The sequence below is a fragment of the Ranitomeya variabilis genome, chromosome 3 (genome assembly GCF_051348905.1).
Source record: "Ranitomeya variabilis isolate aRanVar5 chromosome 3, aRanVar5.hap1, whole genome shotgun sequence".
In the NCBI taxonomy this organism is placed as follows: Eukaryota; Metazoa; Chordata; class Amphibia; order Anura; family Dendrobatidae; genus Ranitomeya; species Ranitomeya variabilis.
Window position 1 is genome coordinate 659,849,693 of NC_135234.1, and position 17,359 is coordinate 659,867,051.

The window sequence follows — 17,359 nt, forward strand, 5'->3', positions numbered from 1 at the left end:
CCACTCCCAGTTTCTCCTTAGCTTCTTCTCCCTTCACTGTCTCACACAGACTGACTTTACCTTCTCCTCCAGACCAGAACTTATAGGGAAGCTACCCTGAGACCGAGTTTAGAGCACCTCCTTCTGGCCTGGAGTCAGGAAAGTGTTGTATGTAAGTGTTACCTGCCAAGGGGATTCCTTCTCACTTTCAGGCATGGTATCAGCCTCCCGGGGAGGCAGGCAATACCACTGTGGCATCCGGATTCCTGGGATGCCACAAGTGTGCTCGACAACTCTGTACTGTGATATCGGTGTGCTTGACAACTCTGTACTGTGATATTAATGTGCTTGACAACTCTGTACTGTGATATTAATGTGCTTGACAACTCTGTACTGTGATATCCGTGTGCTCGACAACTCTGTACTGTGATATCAGTGTGTATTATACCAGTACTGTGACGTCACTCACTGTATGCATTATACTTATCCTGATATAGTGTGTGCAATAACAATTTAATATTTTTATACTTGTTCTTTGACATCACTGAGTATTTCTGTGCTGATACCCTAATGTTAAACCTTTGTACATAGATATAATGTGTATTATCCTTTCTTTGGGTCATCGTTGTGTATCATACTTATGGCCTAATTTCATTACATGTGTTATTCATGTAGCAATATGTGGATTTTTCAGGATAAGAGGATAAGGCTATGAAGTCCAGAGGTTACAGTATCACCTGTGAACCACAGTACTGCAGTATATAGTGTCTTTAGACACCTATATCTCTCTGCCTGTGGTTGAAATGAATAGGAATACCATGTTGGCAGCTATGGGCCCTTCAACAGGTTCCTGACTGTCATGATAACACATCGTTCCTCTGCGATAGTGTTGCGGGGAGGTTGGTGTGGCAGTGGAAGCTGATGCGCCTGAGCTCAAGCTCACGTTCCTTTTAAATACTGATGTCAGAAATTGACAGCAGCGTCTAAATGGTTAACAGACGCGACTGAAGCTCCCTTCACACAAGCCGATCCCTTCCCAGGAAGTTGATTAACTTCCTGATTCTGGTATTTGGCTTTTAGCCTTGAACATATAAATGCCTTGTAGTATCAAATTATGTTGAAATTTCTTATATTTTACACCTGGTATGATAGAGAGCTAATTAAAACCTAAATGATATCCACTATGGTTCACTACACACTTCTCCATTGTAAACACTAGGCGGAAACACCATTTTTATTAGCGCTTATTTAGCAGTGGTGTCATTGACACTTATGCACAGTCCAAATGGTTTCACGAAAATGAGAGCACTTACAGCTCTGCAGAATTCAATTGTCAAAGCAATTATCACATTGATCTCATTAAGAAGAGAATTCCTGAGCGCCAGGGTAAAAAATAGAAAAAAAACTTCTATGTTCCAACCCATAAGAGAACAATGTAATAAATATAGTTGTGTGGGAGGCGAGATGAGTGCGACAGACAGATGGGATCCTCTGCTCCATATCTCTTAGTTAGTCTCTATGGCCAGAAGCCTGATTTCTAGATGACTTCATAAGAACTAGTCAAACAGTTTGATTACTGTAGAATAAATTTGAGACATTTTGGATAAAGAATCCTAATATGTGAAAATAATTTTAGAATTGACATAAAGTCTTCATATACATAAAAATCAAAGTCACTCGCTATGTATAAATATTACATTTTGGCTTCAGGTTTAGTACATATACTGAAAGTAGAGTCCCAACAGAGACCAGCATTCATATCTGTCATATGCTGGCTTTTAAAAAATATATAATGAATAACCCAATGAACAGTTCATATAGCTAGAGCAAAAATTATATGGATACACAGTACAGACCAAAAGTTTGGACACACCTCATTTAAAGATTTTTCTGTATTTTCATGACTATGAAAATTGTAAATTCACACTGCACTGAAGACATCAAATCTATGAATTTAGACATGTGGAATTATATACTTAACACAAAAGTGTGAAACAACTGAAAATATGTCTTATATTCTAGGTTCTTCAAAGTAGTCACCTTTTGCTTTGATAACTGCTTTGCACACTCTTGGCATTCTCTTGATGAGCTTCAAGAGGTAGTCACCGAGAATGGTTTTCACTTCACAGGTGTGCCCTGTCAGGTTTAATAAGTGGGATTTCTTGCCTTATAAATGGGGTTGGGACCATCAGTTGTGTTGAGCAGAAGTCTGGTGGATACACAGCTGATAGTCCTACTGAATAGACTGTTAGAATTTGTATTATGGCAAGAAAAAAGCAGGTAAGTAAAGAAAAACGAGTGGCCATCATTACTTTAAGAAATGAAGGTCAGTCAGTCCAAAAGATTGGGAAAACTTTGAAAGTGTCCCTAAGTGCAGTTGCAAAAACCATCAAGCGCTACAAAGAAACTGGCTCACATCAGGACCGCCCCAGGAAAGGAAGACCAAGAGTCACCCCTGCTTCTGAGGATAAGTTTATCCGAGTCACCAGCCTCAGAAATCGCAGGTTAACAGCAGCTCAGATTAGAAACCAGGTCAATGCCACACAGAGTGCTAGCAGCAGACACATCTCTACAACAACTGTTAAAGGGAACCTGTCACCACGTTTTTGGAAGATGGGATAAAAATAGCGTTAAATAGGGGCAGAGGTGGGCGTTACATTAGTGTGTTTGTTATGCATTTATTACCCACCTAAGTTGCCGAAATACCTTTGCAAAGTCTCCGTTTTCGCCTGTCAATCAGGCTGGTCTGGTCAAAAGGGCGTGTTGTCTTCCCCCAGATTTTGCGTAGTTTTCCGTTGGTGGCGTAGTGGTGTGCGCATGCCCAAGGTCCCGAATCCTCTGCCAGGGAATTTAAAAGAGCGCGCTGTTCGTTATTTCATTGGTGATCGGTGGGCGCGGCCATCTTCCTTTGGCCGCGCGTGCGCAGAAGCGGCGCTCTGCTGGCCGCGGCTTCAGGAAAATGGCCGCCGCGATATCCATCTGCGCACGCGCGGCATCCCGCGGCCATTTTCCTGAAGCCGCGGCCAGCAGAGCGCCGCTTCTGCGCACGCGCGGCCAAAGGAAGATGGCCGCGCCCACCGATCACCAATGAAATAACGAACAGCGCGCTCTTTTAAATCCCCTGGCAGAGGATTCGGGACCTTGGGCATGCGCACACCACTACGCCACCAACGGAAAACTACGCAAAATCTGGGGGAAGACAACACGCCCTTTTGACCAGACCAGCCTGATTGACAGGCGAAAACGGAGACTTTGCAAAGGTATTTCGGCAACTTAGGTGGGTAATAAACGCATAACAAACACACTAATGTAACGCCCACCTCTGCCCCTATTTAACACTATTTTTATCCCATCTTCCAAAAACGTGGTGACAGGTTCCCTTTAAGAGGAGACTTTGTGCAGCAGGCCTTCATGGTAAAATAGCTGTTAGGAAACCACTGCTAAGGACAGGCAACAAGCAGAAGAGACTTGTTTGGGCTAAAGAACACAAGGAATGGACATTAGACCAGTGTAAATCTGTGCTTTGGTCTGATGAGTCCAAATTTGAGATCTTTGGTTCCAACCACCGTGTCTTTGTGCGACGCAGAAAAGGTGAAAGGATGGACTCTACATGCCTGATTCCCACCGTGAAGCATGGAGGAGGAGGCGTGATGGTGTGGGGATGCTTTGCTGGTGACACTGTTGGGGATTTATTCAAAATTGAAGGCATACTGAACCAGCATGGCTACCACAGCATCTTGCAGCGGCATGCTATACCATCCGGTTTGCATTTAGTTGGACCATCATTTATTTTTCAACAGGACAATGACCCCAAACACACCTCCAGGCTGTGTATGGGCTATTTGACCAAGAAGGAGAGTGATGGGGTGCTACGCCAGATGACCTGGCCTCCACAGTCACCAGACCTGAACCCAATCGAGATGGTTTGGGGTGAGCTGGACCGCAGAGTGAAGGCAAAAGGGCCAACAAGTGCTAAGCATCTCTGGGAACTCCTTCAAGATTGTTGGAAGACCATTCCCGGTGAGTACCTCTTGAAGCTCATCAAGAGAATGCCAAGAGTGTGCAAAGCACTCATCAAAGCAAAAGGTGGCTACTTTGAAGAACCTAGAATATAAGACATAATTTCAGTTGTTTCACACTTTTTTGTTAAGGATATAATTCCACATGTATTAATTCATAGTTTTGATGCCTTCATTGTGAATTTACAATTTTCTTAGTCATGAAAATACAGAAAAATCTTTAAATGAGAAGGTGTGTCCAAACTTTTGGTCTGTACTGTACGTTGCCCTGCAGAAGTGCCCAACACTGTAAAATATGAGAAGACCCTCCAAATGCTGAAGGGATATATAGAAAATCTCAAAAACGGGGAGTGGGTGGAGTGGTAAGTGGCAACCAAAGAGCTGCCTCGTACTGGCCAAGTAACCAAAATGAGGGAACTTAAACCATGATCATTTACCTTATATGCAAGCTGTAACCAATGCTAGCTGATGTAGTAGGCAATAGTATATAGGTAAGCATGCACTGATAAAAGTTTAATAGCCTAAATAATACACAGAATGGAAATTAAGGATGTGTATATATAGGAGTGGAAGTCAAATGGAAAAACAAAGATAAAATGCTTTGTGATCATGTAGCTGGGAGCTAGTACCACTATCACATACCAATCAACAAAATAGTTATAAAGTGCGCATGGGTTAATTAAATGAACATATGGTGCCAACAGGGTGTCACATGGATATAGAAAACATGCATGGCAGGGATCGATATGTGCAGTAAGTACCGATGCATAAGATATATAGAGGCAACAGAAAAACAACTTGTTGGTCCACAGTTCAAGTGCGACGCACACCCCGACCGTATGTTTTGGAACGAGTCCTTCGTCAGGGGGGGAAATGTTCTCTTTTGGTTTTCAATACAGGTTTTTTGCAGAGGCCATCTGTGTAGCATAATAGGCTGCAATTCCCTTTTTCATGAACTTGCAGCTATACCAGTGCCCGGCAAGGGACACAATTTTGTCCCATTTCTCAAAAAAAATAATTGTTATTATTATACCACCTTAACCACAGTGGAAAAGAGTTTGTCTCCATTATTACAACCATGTATGTTTTGCTCTGAAATGCAGTAATGTTTTTGACTAAACATGTTGTTAAAGGGAATCTGTCAGTAGGATTATCCCTCCTAAAGAACCTATATATGCATGTAAGGTGGGGGAAATAAGTATTTTATCTTATTGATCCCTTGCTGATTTTGTAAGTTTCCCACTGACAAAAACATGAACAGTCTATAATTTTAAGGGTAGGTTAATTTTAACATTGAGAGATAGAATATCAAAAATAAAATCCAGAAAATCACATTGTATAAACTATATAAATTTATTTGCATTTTGCAGTGAGAAAGAAGTATTTGATTTCCTACCAACCATTAAGAGTTCTGGCTTCTACAGAACAGTTACACGCTCCTAATCAACTCACTACCTGCATTAAATACAACTGTCTTACATAGCCACCTTTATAAAAGACTCCTGTCCACAGACTCAACTAATCAGACAGTCTCTAACCTCAACAACATGGGCAAGACCAAAGCGCTCTATAAGGATGTCAGAGACAAGATCATAGTCCTGCACAAAGCTGAAATAGGCTACAAAACCATAAGTAAGACGCTGGGTGAGAAGGAGACAACTGTTGGTGCAATAGTAAGAAAATGGAAGAAATACAAAATGACTGTCAATCGACATCGATCTGGGACACCATGCAAAATCTCACCTCGTGGGGTATCCTTCATCATGAGGAAGGTGAGAGATCAGCCTAAAACTACAGGGGGAACTTGTTAATGATCTCAAGGCAGCTGGGACCACAATCACCAAGAAAATCATTGGTAACACATTATGCCATAAAGGTTTAAAATTCTGCAGTGCCCGCAAGGTCCCCCTGCTCAAGAAGGCCCGTGTGCAGGCCCGTCTAAAGTTTGCCAGTGAACACCTGGATGATTCTCTGAGTGATTGGGAGAAGGTGCTGTGGTCAGATGAGACAAAAATTGAGGTCTTTGGCATTAACTCAGCTCGCCGTGTTTGGCAGGAGAGAAATCCTGCCTATGACCCAAAGAACACCGTTCCCGCTGTCAAGCATGGAGGTGGAAACATTATGTTTGGGGGGGGGGGGTTTCTCTGCTAAGGGCACAGGACTACTTGACTGCATCAATGGCAGAATGGATGAAGCCATGTACCGTAAAATGGCTGACAACCTCCTTCCCTATGCCAGGACATTAAAAATGTGCCATTGCTGGGTCTTCCAGCAAGACAATGACCCAAAACATACAGACAAGGCAACAAAGGAGTGGCTCAAAAAGAAGGACATTAAGGTCATGGAGTGGCCTAGCCAGTCTCCAGACCTTAATCCCAAATTATGGAGGGAGATGAAGCTCCGAGTTGCCAAGTGACAGCCTCAAAATCTTAATGATTTAGAGGTGATCTGCAAAGAGGAGTGGACCAAAATTCCTCCTGACGTGCACAAACCTCATCATCAACTACAAAAAACATCTGACTGCTGTGCTTGCCAGCAAGGGTTTTGCCACCAAGTATTAAGTCTTGTTTGCCATAGAGATCAAATACTTATTTCTCACTGCAAAATGCAAATTGATATAATTTATACAATGTGATTTTCTGGATTTTATTTTTGATATTCTATCCTTCAAGGTTAAAATTAATCTACCCTTAAAATTATAGGCTGTTTATGTCTTTGTCAGTGGGCAAACTTACAAAATCAGCAAGGGATCAAATACTTATTTCCCCCACTGTAGGTCATAGGAAGCTGAATAAATTGATACCTTGATATATATGATCCAATGTATTATCCCAGAGAAATCCACATTTTTCTTAACAAGTAAATGATCTGTTAAGATCTATTTGTGGTACATAGCTCTCCCTGAGAATCACAATGTGACTAGGAACAACTAGTCGGTTATGTTCGCGGTGGCTTTTCCCCACCCGGCTTCCCTTGACTGACCGGTCTGGAGCTATTTCTGTGTTTAGGAAAGCATAAGAGAGCAAGGCGAGGAGAGGCTGTTGGGGATCTGCTCCTTGGAGTAATCATCTGAGTAAAATCATTCCTAGCCAGCATTTAAAGTATGTTTTCTCTGAAACGCTGCAACATTTCAGACATAAATTGGGTGTCCACTACTTGGACAACGCCTTCTTTACCAAAATGTTTGGCGCCGATAAAATAGTACATCCTGTACTCTCCCCCTGTGCCGTCGCCATCCCCGCTGTGTCGGCAGTTGCTCTTTTCAGGGCTGTCGTGAGGTGACACATGACCCCGGTGCTCACTGTCCCCGCCTTCGGACAAATCCATCACGAAGAAAAGGTTTGGGCTGTAGCTGATTCTGGACTAACTCTTCATGTTCGATTTGGTAAGGGGTATGGCAAGAAGTTGTTCAAATAGAGGATAACTTCTTTAAACATTCTGAGCTGCAGTACTGTAACCAGTGTATGGTTTATGCTACCCGTCGTTCTAACAGCATGGATCTCATGTTAGGTTCCTTTAATTACAACCTGGTACTATATTTTAGCTTGTTGTTGCCTTTACAACTCAGCACTTTTTAGAATTGAAGTCCTCCTTAGAATTGAAGTCCTCCTTAGAATTGAAGTCCTCCTTAGAACTGAAGTCCTCCTTAGAACTGAAGTCCTCCTTAGAACTGAAGTCCTCCTTAGAACTGAAGTCCTCCTTAGAACTGAAGTCCTCCTTAGAACTGAAGTCCTCCTTAGAACTGAAGTCCTCCTTAGAACTGAAGTCCTCCTTAGAACTGAAGTCCTCCTTAGAACTGAAGTCCTCCTTAGAACTGAAGTCCTCCTTAGAACTGAAGTCCTCCTTAGAACTGAAGTCCTCCTTAGAATTGAAGTCCTCCTTAGAATTGAAGTCCTCCTTAGAATTGAAGTCCTCCTTAGAATTGAAGTCCTCCTTAGAATTGAAGTCCTCCTTAGAATTGAAGTCCTCCTTAGAATTGAAGTCCTCCTTAGAATTGAAGTCCTCCTTAGAATTGAAGTTCTCCAGTGGTCCCTGCTGGTTCATTGTCTGCACAGAACAGATTATTAGTGCAAACAGTGAATTTTACTGCAGCTTCAGGATGGCAAAATAGAAGACCATTCCATCCAAGTGTCCATTTTTCCTATGTTATCTGTTTCTCTCGTATGCAAACAAAAAACTGACAAAGGTTTCTCAAGCACAGCAAGTTAGGAAAAAATAAGCAGCACATGTTGCAACTTGGATTGTGTATGTGTGACTTCTTATTTCTTTTTATCATTTGAAGGGGTAAGTTTGTGTCCCACATTGAACCAAAATAGAACACATCTCGTTTCTTCTATTCAGACCGTCTGCTAATGAAATAAACCCGTAACATTTGGATTGTCTTATAGAATATATGTGCAAGTGAAAAAACTCAATATAGTGTTCCCACGGCACTCCTATATATGGGGCATAAGTAGGATCCAATCCCTTCTAAAGTATTGAAAAAAGCTTGGCACTCGTACTAAATCAGAGAATATTTTGAATATGGTTATTTAAAGTGCAGGCAATCCAAATAGTGAAGACCTTCATCTTGCACATGATCTAAAATGGATATATACACATACATTAGTACAAAATCCACAAATCAATTGAAAAAGGAGTAAAGCATATACAAATTCAAGTCAAATAAGCATGGAAAACAATCTATAATAAATATGAATATGAAAAGATAAGCAATGTGTGGGAGCAGTCATCAAAAAAGCCCAGGTAATATCAGGTTCAGTAAGACAAGGGTGATACTATACAGAAAATTTGCATCAGAAGCTTATACATGAACAGCTCTGGCAAAAATTAAGATACCACCACATCAAATCCCTGTCATGGGCAGCCCAATCTCCTGACCTGAACCCCATTGAAAACCTCTGGAATGTAATCAAGAGGAGAGGATTATGGATAGTCACAAGCCATCAAACAAAGAAGAACTGCTTACATTTTTGCGCCAGAAGCAGTGTGAAAGACTGGTGGAACGCATGCCAAGACGCATGAAAGCTTTGATTAAAAATCCTGGTTATTCCACATCAAAATATTGATTTCTGAACTCTTCCTGAGTTAAAACATTAGTATTTTTGTTTCTAAATGATTATGAACTTGTTTTCTTTGCATTACTTGAGGTCTGAAAGCACTGGTTTGTTTGTTTTTCTTCTAATTTTTACTATTTTTCTTTGTCAGAAAAAAAATACAAAATTTATTGCTCGGAAATTCGTAGACATGTTGTCAGAAGTTTATAGAATAAAAGAACATTTTAGATTTTACTCAAAAATATACCTATAAAGAGAAAAATCCGACAAACTGGACATTTTGCAGTGGTCTCTTAATTTTTGCCAGAACTGATACAGCGTGGTAAAGATCTGAAAGAGAAAACTTCTGGAAAGTCCCTGGAGCTTGTAACCCTGATGATGAACATGTTTGGTTTAGTGGGCGCACGCAGGAGCTGCGAGTAATAGCAACCATGAAACCCAATAAGTACCCAAATGAGGTACCTTCCCCTGTTCACATAGCCATCAATGGAACAATATTTTCCGAGGCGATAAGATTACCCACCCTGCAAACCTATCCAACCGATTATTTTTCATGTGACTCTTCTTTCGTTGTCTACGTAATTAAGTGCCCGTGAGGTCTCGCATGTTGGGGAAACCACCCGACATATACGGGATCTCATTTCTAAGCATAAATCCACTATCGGATGCAAAATTCTTTGGCTGCCAATTTCACAACATTTCCACACGCATGGCCATAATATCTGTCACTTGCAGTGATGAAGGTCACTTGACAGAAACGTCTTCACTTTTTGGATTCCCTTCACTTTAAAAAAATATTCTCTAATTTACGAGTGTCAAGTGTTTTTCACTAAGTGACAGCAGACTTATGAGAAACACTGGTATGTGAATGAGTCCTTCCTGTGCTGTCAGCAAAAGTTGTTTTCTTTCTAAAAATAGTGTAAAATTGACTTTTTACTTATTTTCCTGCATCTTCGGTTTCCTTGTAACTTCAGGTGGTTAAAGTTTGAGGAAGACGTAGAAGATGGAGGAGAACGCTGGAGTAAACCGTATGTCGCCACTCTTTCTCTACATAGCCTTTTTGAACTGAGAAGCTGTATTATAAATGGAACGGTTCAGCTGGACATGCGGGCAAACACCATAGAGGAAATAGCAGGTATAATACTTATCTTGTATCGGAAGTTCCAACTTTTTATTTCTCTTGTGCTAGTTGTGTACACGGCATGGGAAAGAATTGAAAAACAATATGGCATTTGATGGTTAAAAACAATGTGTGCCCTGTATTTTAAAGGAGATCTAAAAGCAGGTTTCTTGCTATTTAATCTGATAGCAGCGTAATGTAGAGGCAGAGAGCCTGACTCCAGGGATATGTCACTTGTTCAGCAGCTTGCTGTCATTTCAATACAGTCAGTGTTTTATTAGCAGAAGATTATCACTGCAGGACTAGGTGTCATGTGCAAGCCAGTCCTGCTTATCTGTATAATCTGCTTAAAGCTTGCTGGCAATATAGGTTATACATGGTTAGCTGCCACTAGGGTTGGGGATGGGGTTATACATTTCTCAGCTTTCTGGCTACTGCTACATCTACAGCAGAAAAAAACAGCGATTCTATCAAAACTGTACCAAGCAATCCAGTAAGAGAAACGTCGCTGGAATCTGGCTCTCTGTCATCATTCTGCTCTCAGATTAAATAGCAAAACAGATTGCCTTTAACAGTAGCGCTAATCAGTTTATCAATTTATAGCACTTTACAGTTTAGAGCAGGTCAGCCAAGTGCACCTCTAGTCCGACATCCAGACCTTCTCTATTGGGATATCGAGGCGAGCTTTGTGGGTGCACGAGCACTTACTAATTGCATTTTTAAGGAGCATTGGTTTTACGACCTTAGCGTTGTTTGATAACTTTGTTTTTAAAATTTGAGCATGTCGCCTAATGTTAATAGAAGAGCGAAATGTGATAAAGGCTTTTTCATACTACTTTATGAAAGGTAACTTCTGTGGAAGGTAGAGTAGGAGGAATATTTTACTTTTACACTGAGAATGCTACATACAGCTATTTACACATAAGAGATATAAACCATTTGCATTGGATCCTTACATTCGTGAAACCAAAATAAAGTGGCACATCATGAATTTAGACAAGTATACATTGCCTCTTTACAACATAAAAAATATAGCAAGTTATCCCAAAATGCTCAGGCTTAAGGTTTAGATGAAATTGAAAGTCAAAGAAGTCTAAAATGGACCCTCCAGGTCTTCGGACACGTCTTTTTTATTGGATACTTGTTATGACTTCATGTCTGGGCCACAAGTGTGGGGCTTCTTAAATTGGGTTTTTATGGATCTCTGTCTTTAGCCAGTACTCACACCAAGAGCTTCATCAGATAGCTTAACTCGACTGCAGAGAAACGTATGAAGATTCCAGAAGAGGATTATTCTCAGGCTGAATTCTTGTATTATGCATAATAGATAAAAAGCAGCAGGTGAAAAGATGATTCTTAGCCAGAGATATACAGAGGACAACATGAGACAATGATGGCTGACTGCATGCTAACCAAGAAGAATGGAGGGGGTTATCTACGTCAGAGCTAGAGTACAGGACAAACTTCAAAAAGCAAACCTGATTGCCAAGGAGTATAACAGTAATAATACAATACTGCATAATTCCCGACAATACTTGTGTTCCTCCAAGAAATAGCAATTCTGGAGCAACTTCTCATTGTCCTGTTCTTCTAGAGATCTAAGGGGTAAGGTTTCTCCTTGTGGAGAGTGACATACCAACTCTGACTTGTCAAGTTAAGGAGGCTTATTCGCCCTGCAATGCTCCTCTGGGAAATTTAATATGCAAATTGCCTCTTCAAAACAAAAGAGGACTTGAACTCTATAGCGCCAACTGTTGGAAGTAGCGATCCTACAAGTCACAATCAACCCTTTTAACGAGTTTTGTAACATGACTTAGGATTACCCCTTAGACCCCAGTCCAGAGCCTCTCACCTAGCCAAATCAGTTCTCATGCTTCGCACTGACGAGGGCCAACAGCCCGAAACACCGTGTCTGCGAATTGAGATACTGATTTGGCTTTTATCCTAAGTCATATTGCAAGACTCGTTAAAGGGTCGATTGTGACTTGTAGGATCGCTACTTCCAACAGGTGGCGCTATAGAGTTCAAGTCCTCTTTTTCTCTGAAGAGGCAATTTGCATATTATTGTTCTTCTTGGAAATTCTCCCTGGGAATATTATGTGTCACTGACTGGGCGGTATCAGATTGTATAGGGTCATGTCCCACAGGTATGGAGAATGGTAACACCTAATTGTCAGTTTATTCATATATTTCTAATAGGGGAACAGTACGATGTATATTTCTATGAAAAAAAAGATGCCCCAGAATTGTTATTTTATGGATTGTACAGCGCCGTACCAGAACAGATGTGTCGGGAGAGGTGACAAATCAAAGTTTATGGAATGTGTGAGATGGATATTCGATGTGCATCTCGCTTTATATTGTTACAGCATGGCGGGAGTATGGAGGTGCACTTTGATGTTTCCGTGAAGAGGAGGTAGTGTCGTGGGTACAGTATTTTGTGCACAGGATAGAAACACACATTTTTATCAAAGCTAAACAAGTGATTGCTTCTTTCTAGGCTCGGAGACATTATTAAGTGGCCGTAGGGAGATTGTCTGAATCCTTTAATGTGATCCAGCATCTTCTTTGAAGACTCACTTGAGTATTGCGATTGTGTAGTTGAATCCTAAAACTCGCATGGTCCCCATGTTTCATGTAAATGCATTTCAAGTGAATGAATAATGGTTCGCTCATCCGCAGTAATGTGATCTCACAAAACAGCGTATACAATGGGGAAAATAAGTATTTGATACACTGCCGATTTTTCAAGTTTTCGCACCTACAAAGAATTGAGAGGTCTGTAATTTTCATTGTAGGTACACTTCAAGTTTGAAAGACGGAATCTAAAAAAAAATTCCAGAATATCACATTGTATGATTTTTACATAATTAATTAGCATTTTATTTCATGAAATAAGTATTTGGTACTATAGAAAAAGAGAACTTAATATTTGGTGCAGAAACCTTTGTATGCAATTACAGAGGTCAGACGTTTCCTGTAGTTCTTGACCAAGTCTGATTTTCAACTTGCTCCTAAGATTTTATATTGGGTTCAGGTCTGGAGACTGGCTAGGCCACTCCAGGACCTTGAAATGCTTCTTACGGAGCCACTCCTTTGTTGCCCTGGCTGTGTGTTTTGTGTCATTGATCACGACTCCTCTTCAATGCACTTACTGAAGGAAGGAGGTTGTTGGCCAAAATCTCGCTACACATGACCCCATCCATTTTCCCTTCAATACGGTGCAGTCGTCCTGTCACCTTTGCAGAAAAGCAACACCAAAGCTTGAGGTTTACCCCACCATGCTTCACGGTTGGGACAGTGTTCTGTTGGTTGTACTCGTCCTTCTTCTTCCTCCAAACATGGCGAGTGGAATTGATACCAAAAAGTTTTATTTTGGTCTCCTCTGACCTCATGACCTTCTCCCATGCCTTCTCTGGATCATCCAGATGGTCATTAGCAAACTTCCAATGGACCTGGACAAGTGCTGGTGTGAGCAGGGGAACCTTCCATGCCCTGCAGGATTTTAATCCAGTAGTGTGTTACTAACAGTAATGTTTGAGACTGTGTTCCCAGCCCTCTTCTTGTCATCAAGCCCTCCTGTGTAGTTCTGGGCTGATTCTTGACCTTTCTCAGTATCATCTTTACCCCACGAGGCAAGATCTTTTAATGGAGCACCAGACTGAGGATGATTGACAGTCATCTTGTGTTTCTTCCATTTTGTTATAATTGTGCCAACAGTTGTTGCTTTCTCACCAAGCTGCTTGCCTATTGTCCTGTAGCCCATCCCAGCCTTATGCAGGTCTACAATTTTGTCCCTGCTGTCCTTAGACAGATCTTTGGTCTTGGCCATGGTGGAGAGGTTGGAATGTGATTGATTGTGTGGACAGGTGTCTTTTATACAGGTAATGAGTTAAAAAAGGTCCAATTAATACTGGAAATGAGTGCAGAGCAGGAGACTTCTTTAAAAATAAACTTAACAGGTCTGTGAGAGCCAGAATTCTTGCTGGTTGGTAGGTGATTAAATACTTATTCCATGCAATAAATGCAATTTATTTATTTAATATTCATACAACGTGATTTTTTTTTTTTTTTTTTAGATTCTGTCACTCACAGTTGAATTGTACCTAGTGATGAGCGAGTATACTCGTTGCTCGAGATTTCCCAAGCAGTGTCCTCCGAGTATTTTTTAGTTCTCGCTCATCACTAATTGTACCTACAATAAAAATTACAGACATTCTTTTTAGGTGGGGAAACTTGCAAAATCGTCAGTGTATCAAATACTTATTTAAACCACTGCATACTGTAAAAGGCAATGCTCCATATACAAAATATAAAAGGTGGGAATCATTATAGTTAGCTTTTTGGTCAAGTCCGAAAAAAATCAAGACTTCAGCACCTTGTATATGCACAGATCTCACATCCAGCCTGTATTACAGAGAGATATACTCCCACAAGAGACAATTCAGGATTCAAACTAAAAGTGAATGAAGATAGTGATAATCTTTAGCTAATAATTCTAACATAGAAAATTGATTTTTTTTTTTAAGCGATGTAATAGATTTTTATGTCCTTTAAATGACAAGTTAATATTTCTTGGTGGTGAATATATTGGAGATATACACTCACCGGCCACTTTATTAGGTACACCTGTCCAACTTCTTGTTAACACTTAATTTCTAATCAGCCAATCACATGGCGGCAACTCAGTGCATTTAGGCATGTAGACATGGTCAAGACAATCTCCTGCAGTTCAAACCGAGCATCAGTATGGGGAAGAAAGGTGATTTGAGTGCCTTTGAACGTGGCATGGTTGTTGGTGCCAGAAGGGCTGGTCTGAGTATTTCAGAAACTGCTGATCTACTGGGATTTTCACGCACAACCATCTCTAGGGTTTACAGAGAATGGTCCGAAAAAGAAAAAAAATCCAGTGAGCGGCAGTTCTGTGGGCGGAAATGCCTTGTTGATGCCAGAGGTCAGAGGAGAATGGGCAGACTGGTTCGAGCTGATAGAAAGGCAACAGTGACTCAAATCGCCACCCGTTACAACCAAGGTAGGCCTAAGAGCATCTCTGAATGCACAGTGCGTCGAACTTTGAGGCAGATGGGCTACAGCAGCAGAAGACCACACCGGGTACCACTCCTTTCAGCTAAGAACAGGAAACTGAGGCTACAATTTGTACAAGCTCATCGAAATTGGACAGTAGAAGATTGGAAAAACGTTGCTTGGTCTGATGAGTCTCGATTTCTGCTGCGACATTCGGATGGTAGGGTCAGAATTTGGCGTAAACAACATGAAAGCATGGATCCATCCTGCCTTGTATGGAGCATCTTTGGGATGTGCAGCCGACAAATCTGCGGCAACTGTGTGATGCCATCATGTCAATATGGACCAAAATCTCTGAGGAATGCTTCCAGCACCTTGTTGAATCTATGCCACGAAGAATTGAGGCAGTTCTGAAGGCAAAAGGGGGTCCAACCCGTTACTAGCATGGTGTACCTAATAAAGTGGCCGGTGAGTGTACACTTACTTTCAGTAATGTCTGTATGTGTAGGACCTGAGGTGTGTGAATCATGGTAAGGAGTTAATAGATAGAAATGTCAGAATACTAAGGGGACAGTCGCAAGTTTTCAGCAAAGCGGATGGGACGGTGCAAGGAAATTTGCGTCGGAAAAAACAATTTCTGTGCAAAAATTGGTGCTCGAGGGACAACTATTCCCTGATGAATTGTAACTCCTATTAGCATTTTTCTCTACTGACCTGTGAAAATAGCAGTTTTACAATTTGTTAGGTGTCTTTATGGCTAACGTGCAAGTTTCCACTCAGCAGGGGCCCCAATGCCGATGGTAGGCAGCTCTGGCTAGTATGTACTGGTGTCTGTAGCCAGCAAACATTGCCGCCTGATAATAAAGTCATCATGGTGTTGGGAAAAGATGTGCTTCATGCTAATGAAGGCTGTACGTATAAGGAAGAGCAAATGACTTGTTTGCTGCAATTAGCTAAGTAAATGCACGAACACCCAGGATCACCCCGAGGGCTTGGATCGGCTCCTAACAAGCTTTGTCTGAGCCGCAGCCATGGTTAGCATGGAATCGTGGAGCTAGCTGGGTGCTGCGTCATTACATGGCTCCATCTGAAGTCACAGACAATATTACTTTCCCTTATGCGTTTTGTTCCTATAAATGCGGATTAGATGCAATCAGGAGTGAGATTATTACAATGTATTCTTTCTGTAAGCTCTGTAGAGTTTGGTACATTAGGCAGTCATAGGATTTAGTCAGTGGAAGAGTCTTCTGCAGTGTTAGGTTAAAAAGGCCTGTCCTTTCACACAACACAACAAAGGCCTGTCCTTTCACCTACAAGTTAAAACTGCACCCACCAATCTAATATGTCTATGATCTGTAATGGTTCTCATGTTTTGTAGCTTGTCATCCAGTCATTTTAAGCTGGTAGTTTCTACTTATCTGCGTTCTACCAGCATTATAGGTGCAGGATCTTCCTCAACCTCACTTCCCAACAATGTATTATTCCTTCCCCAAACTAGAAGCACACCTCTCTGTGCTGCTCCTGTGTAATTTGGAGACAGAAGAGCTTACTGACAAAGACCTTTCCACCATCTCGGGGGTGTCTGATGGTAGACATGGATTACACTTTACAGCAGGCAGTGGACAGAAAGTTACACAGAGGGTAGACACCTAGTGGCTAGCACTTTGGAGAGATTTTTCAGAAAAAAAGACAATTTTTTTTTTTTTTTTTTAAAAAAGGGGCCTGCCACCATGTAAAAAGTGGCCAATTTTTGCTCTTACTTTTGTCCTGCTCCCTTGAGTATTCAATTTTTCTTTAGCTACTAATTCTTAAGGGCTTTACAAAGGGGGCACGGCCTGCAGGAATCTCTGGGAGTACGTCTTTAGGCTGCTCTGTATTCTTCCACTGTGAACAACACCCCCTTGGTAAAGAACAAAAAATGCAATCATATGGCAGATTTAAAAAATAAAAAATGGAAAATTCAGAGTTTCAGTGGAAACTAAGATCAAAAACTGGCCACTTTTGAGCCCGTAACAAAATAAAAGTGACCATCCGGGTCAGATATGACTTGAGCTTCTGAAAAACATTCTTTATAAGGAACACTCAGCAAAAGTTTATGAATATCGAATATTGCTGTATAGCAGAAATCTCATAAACTTCCAATACTCGCTAATGTCCCT

General features: G+C 41.2%; 1 protein-coding gene across 2 annotated transcripts in view; it reads left to right on the top strand.

Annotated features, from left to right (window-relative positions):
- SLC4A8 (solute carrier family 4 member 8) overlaps nucleotides 1-17,359 on the top strand; it is a 305,062-nt gene that overhangs the window by 194,135 nt on the left and 93,568 nt on the right. For both annotated transcript variants that reach the window (XM_077297836.1, XM_077297837.1), the window contains one exon: nucleotides 10,030-10,190. In XM_077297836.1, coding sequence (XP_077153951.1) covers nucleotides 10,030-10,190 — 161 coding nt within the window. The remainder of the gene's footprint in view (nucleotides 1-10,029; nucleotides 10,191-17,359) is intronic.